Raw genomic sequence first — 5,493 nt, 5'->3', positions numbered from 1 at the left:
CCTCTTCCTCCTTCCCCTACCCTCCCTCCCCCCCCGCCCCCCACCCCCACCCCAAGCACAAGAGGGCTGGGAAGTCCAGTTCCACCGCGTGCCTACAAGGCAGATACTTGGAATGTACTTGGTGAATAGCACGAATGATCCCTACAGCATTTTGTCCCAGATGAGCTTTAGTTCTAGAGGTCACACAGAATGCCCGTGCTGGAAATCACCCCAGACAAGCCAGTACGTGCCCAGGATCACACAGAGAGCAGTAGCAGGATGGCTGGGAGCCAGATCTCCTGTTTCCCAGCCCCTCTGTTCCGTGGTAGCTTGGACTCCAGGGTTTTATCTTCAGCAAGTTTAAGAACTCTTTGGAGTGTCTTCCCTTCACTTGGAGTCATTAAAAAAAAAAAAGAAAAAAAGCTTTCCATTTTATTTTTAAAGTCAGCTCTACACCCAAAGTGGGGTCTGAACTCACGACCCCGAGATGAAGAGTCACAAGCTTTACGCACTGAACCAGCCAGGGGCCCCCGGAGTCATTTTTGTGGATGCATCGTCCACGTGTTGATTGCATCCTTGGCTACTGTCGGTCCTACCGCGTCATTAGCATTAAATTTGCTTTCTTCCCGGGGGTCACGGCCGCTGATGAAACAGCTGGACGCAGAAGCCTCTGCGGGACCTAGTGGTCTTCCCAGCCTGATTCTTACCGAGTGTGAGACCAGCGGATTGTGAAGTCTGCATACTTTGCCTCCATTTCTTTCTTTCTTTCTTTCAAGTAGGCTTCACACCGTCCAGCATGGAGCCCAACGCAGGGCTTGAACCCATGAGCCTGAGATCATTATCTCCGCTGAGATCAAGAGTCCGATGCTTGACTGACTGAGCCACCCAGGGGCCCCTGCTTTGCCTCCATTTCTCATCAGAGCTTCTGTTCCATACCACCTTGTCTGTCTCCTCTCCGATGCCTCTCCAGACCACCATGCTCCCATAGCCCCCACGTTTCTTTCTGTGATAGCATTTTGATATAAAAAGACACTTGTAGGGGCACCTGGGTGGCTCAGTAGGTTAAGTGCCCTGTTTCGGCTCAAGTCATGATCTCACGGTTTGTGAGTTTGAGCCCTGCGTCGGAGTCTGTGCTGACAGCTCAGAGCCTGGAGCCTGTTTCAGATTGTTGTCTCCCTCTCTCTCTGCTCCTCCCCCGCTTGTGCACTCTCTCTCTCTCAAAAATAAACATTAAAAAAATCCATAAATAAAAGGACATTTGTCACACCTGAAGCACCTGAACAGAAACAGGTCCCGGCTTCAGGGAGGCCGTGCAATGTAGAGAACCTGGCCAACAACCCCAGGGGTCCTTCCTGCACAGCTGTCTGTGACCGGAGCTCTGAAGGACAGCTGGGAAAAGGACAGAGAGCCTGGGGCTTGTAAAGGGCATACAGATCTACAATGAAAAATTCCGGCAACCTTGGCTGTACTCAATGATGTGATTGTACAGTCTCATAAGACTGCCTCTCAGAATGGCTCCTTAGGACATTCTTTGCTTAGAAAATGCAAGAGATTCAATTACTCCTCCAACTGCTAGCAATCCGGGATAGACTTCAGGAGCTAGGGACTCTGGAATTAGTGGTTGCTTACAAGGAGGAGGAAGTAAGCAGTTACTGAAAGTAATTTAGGACTAAAGTTTGCAAACCTCTCAAGAATCGTCTCTGATTACTTCACAATTCGTAGGACGATAAACAACACCATGTAGCTGCTGAAAAAAAGAATGCGCATCTAGATGTTTAGATAGGCTAAGATTTTCAAACCAGAGCTTCAGGTGGAAAAAACACGCAAAGGACATTTTGCAGGTTACACGGTGTACTACCATCTATGTAAAAACAAACTCAAAAAACCCCCAAGGTTGGGGAGAATGATGTATATGCCTAAACATGCATAATTTGGAAAGGTACACAAGACACTGGTAAACCGTTGCCTTCCTCGGGAAGATGGGGAGAATGGGTCCACTTTTTTTCTTTTGAATTTTGTGCCATTGTATTACTCGTTTTAAAATTAACCAAACGCAACGTGGCACCCGGAAACAGGAAAAGAGGCATTACTGGAAACTGGTAAAATCAGAAAAGTCTGGAATCTAGTTAGTTGTATCCTACCAATATTAATTTCCTAGTTTCGCAAATTTTTTTGGTGGTTGTTGCTTCTCGGTTCATAATTCCATCCTACCCACTTCTATTGAAACCTATACAGAAAATTTGGAACTTATGCCATTTTTTTCACACTGTTCCCTGTGCCCGAGAGGTCTCTCATTCTCTCGTCCTCAGAGCTGTATTCCTCTTTCCAGGCCACGTTCACCAGTTATTTGCTTTGAAATGCTTCTTAACGCTTCCAGAGACATGGTATGTAGCTTTTGACACACGGTTTGCCGCGGTTTTACATTTATCCATCGGGCTTCCGAGGAAGCGGACTCCAAGATGAAAATCACATCGCGGGTTAAACTTATTAGGGATTCATTCCCGTGTAAGGGAAGGTCCAGTAAGATGAGGCAGAGAAGTGGGGCAATGAGGCAGACCCAGCAAAAGCCTCAGCAGACCCCCCAGGGAGCTGAGAGAGACGCGCTTCCGAGTTGTCCCAACTTGCAGCGAATGGGAAAGAGCCCTCGGACCCCAGCCCATCAGTCAATGGACATGGGCCACCCAGGAAAGGGGGCCTGGCCTTGGCTAGGGCAGCTCTTAAGCAGAGGAACTTCTCAAAAGGACTGACCAGCTGAGGGCTGTCGGCAGCACTTCCGGCGGCTGGGGAGCAAGCCCTTCCCTGCTGACAGGGCTGGGAGGGGTGTGTGTGGCCCACCACACCACTGTAATTGCGGCTTCCCTTAATATTGCTAATGCAAGGACTAGAGTACGATTACGTTCTGATCTTCTAGGTTAAAAGAGTGAAAGTACTCTGGCCTGGCGGTCTGAAGAGAGCGGCGGGGGCGACAGGATTTTAAGAGGTTCTTTCCTGCACTGAGAACCGAGACCGTCCTTCCCCTGACCAGTTCCTATAGTAGCAGGCGGAGCTAAATCTTCCCCATGATCAGAGGCTTAAGACGCTCATTCTCCAATTGGCAATGATGACAAAGGAAAAGATTTCGAGAGAAAAAAAATTTAGTCAGTAACTTTTTTAGGTCTTTTGTCTTTTCAAGCAAATGAATACTTTTATTAACATGGTCATTTTTTTTTTTTTTTCTTTTTATTACACATGGTAGGGTTTTGACCTCAAATGCTTGTCAGGTCTGCTACTCAAATGAACTTAGAGCAGGACAACTTATGAACTTCAAAAATACCTAGTCCCTGTCCAGTTTAGGGTCCAACGCAGACAGTCCTCCTTTCCTTTCCCTGCCCCTCAAGAGCCTTTGCAAGTATCTCTTTCATTTTATGCCCAGAATCCCCGAGATGCATCAGGGTATCACATCATCATCTTGTACAGAACACCAAGATCTTGTCTCCTATTCTAGGTTCCACGTCAAATAAAGCTGAGTTGGGTTGTCCAAACAAACTGACCAGACAAGTTACATCAGATAGTGTGCCACATAAAATGTAAATTTCGAACAAAATACATCTCTTCTCCTTTGGTCTCACACAGAAATTAAAGTCCCAAAATACAGACACTACCCTCCTCCACCCCTTCTTCTGATTCATCAAGTCCTAGCCAGATCAGCCCCATTCACATTCCAAGTCCAAGTCTGGTCCCTTCTTCAGCTTCTTTAGCAGTTACCGCAGGAAGTACTCTTCTAGAAGTAACCCAGCGCCTTGGGCACCTCCAGAGCTGGAAAACTCCAACTCTTGCGTCTCATGTGACACAGACTCAAAGTTCCAGGGAGCTTTCAAGTCACACAAGAAAGAGCAAAGCGCCTCAAAATTTAGAAATAACCAAAGCCCAGGAACAAACGTGACTGCTGCAAAAGCTTACAATCTAGGCCCTAATTCTCGTGTGAGAGCATTTTCCAAATAAAAGTTACCTTCCCAAACAAAAACATCGAACAGTCAAAACTTATATTGAGGTCATCAACCACAGACCATTGTGGAAACGTAGTGTAAGTGAGGACAGAGTGTAGACAGAGGGGGGGGGGAAAAAAGAGAGAGAGAGAAAACAAAAGGCTCTCTGGTTTCAGCTTCTCAACGATGTCAGCCAATCTCCATCAGTTGACCAGAATCCATTGGCTGTTAACCTAAAGCGCAATCGGAGAAAGTCATCATTAAGAAGTTCATCCTGAAGGAAAAACAAACCAAAGCCCGGCACACCGTTAACCGTGCAGGACGCCAGCTCTTCTCCAGGCCCCCTGACCCATTCCAGTCTTCTAGCAAAACCTGAACTCGTCCAGTAAGAGCCCTTCCCTCGGATAATCCGCTTTCTATTCCCCCTTGCTCAACGGCCCCTGTTGTGACTTTGTCTCCTTAAAGGCCTGTGCGATCACGGTTCTGCAATCACCCTACTGACCGGGCCTGTGGGTTTCAACCCAACACTCCCAAACCTGGCTTTCCCAAATCAGCAGCGTAGAGGATTTTTAACAGATTGCTACGCACACCCGGGGTAAAAATCGAGCACGCCTGTTATTTCTCCTGCCTCCAACTTCCACCCCACGTGGACCCTTATTAAACACGTCTCGTCGGAGATTAACCAAGGGTCTGGCAACGACCAGGACCCGCATCGGGCCCCGCCGGCCCCCGGCCTTACCGCCCGCCCGCCTTCACGACGATTCGCTTCTCTCTATCCGCCGGACCAGCTCCACCAACATCTCTGCCATCTTCGCGATCTCCTTGGCCTTCTCCTCCGCCTTCTCGCACCGTTTGGTCCCTCTGCCCTCGACTCCATCGTCGGGATTCTGAAGATGGTTCAGGGCGCTCTCCTCCGAGGCCTCCACCTGCGTTTTGATTTGGATGAGCATATTGTCCATCTCCCACAGCTTGCTCCGGTTCCGCATGTACGCCCGGCCGTGCTCCCGGGTCAGCGCCGCGATGTCCTCCCGCATCTCGTTGATGACGGGCAGCAGGAACTGCTCGAAATCCTCCTCGGGCTCCAGCACCTCCACCTCCTCCGGCTCTGCCAGCTCGACGACGTCCAAGGGCCGCATCCTCCCCGCCTCTCCGGAACCGCGGTATCGACGTCTGCTGCGGAGAGAAAATGGAGACTCGCTAGGCTTACCAACAGAGTTCCAGAATATTCTTTACAACTTTTACCCTTTTAAAACTTTTCGCCTCGCACGAGCCACGGAAACAAGCGACTTACGAGCAGAGAAGCCGCGAACAAAATGGAGTCCCAGCCGTCAACCAGCGCCCTGAGCGTTGCGGCCCCTTTCGCGACACGGCCGTGCCTCTTTACGGCCACGCCTCCCGTCGACCGAGGTGCGGCCGCGCGCACGTCGGCGGGGGGCGGGGCAACCGCCCCACCGCGGCTGCGAGCGCGCACGCACGTACTCGCGCCCCGCCTCATCGCCCCTTCCCCCTTCCGCCTCTGTGCTGCGCCCCTCCGCACCCTTCGTTTTGG

The 5,493-nt window shown here is 50.1% G+C and overlaps 1 protein-coding gene across 2 annotated transcripts; it reads right to left on the bottom strand.

Moving 5' to 3' along the window:
• Positions 1–3,136: 3,136 nt before the first annotated feature.
• MRFAP1 (Morf4 family associated protein 1) lies at positions 3,137–5,354 on the bottom strand. 2 transcript variants are annotated; one of them, XM_058723155.1, is made up of 3 exons: positions 5,236–5,354; positions 4,684–5,117; positions 3,137–4,177 (listed from the first exon to the last, which is right to left on the bottom strand). In XM_058723155.1, the coding sequence occupies exon 2, from the start codon at positions 5,078–5,080 to the stop codon at positions 4,697–4,699; it is 384 nt and encodes a 127-aa protein (XP_058579138.1). In that variant the 5' UTR covers positions 5,081–5,117; positions 5,236–5,354; the 3' UTR covers positions 3,137–4,177; positions 4,684–4,696. The 2 variants fall into 2 exon arrangements, with proteins under 2 accessions (XP_058579138.1, XP_058579137.1); XM_058723154.1 differs by having other exon boundaries at positions 4,684–5,255.
• Between the last annotated feature and the right edge of the window lie 139 nt (positions 5,355–5,493).

The sequence above is a fragment of the Neofelis nebulosa genome, chromosome 3 (genome assembly GCF_028018385.1).
Source record: "Neofelis nebulosa isolate mNeoNeb1 chromosome 3, mNeoNeb1.pri, whole genome shotgun sequence".
NCBI lineage: Eukaryota > Metazoa > Chordata > Mammalia > Carnivora > Felidae > Neofelis > Neofelis nebulosa.
Note: the sequence above shows the minus strand (reverse complement) of the source record. Positions and strands in the feature narration are given on the sequence as shown.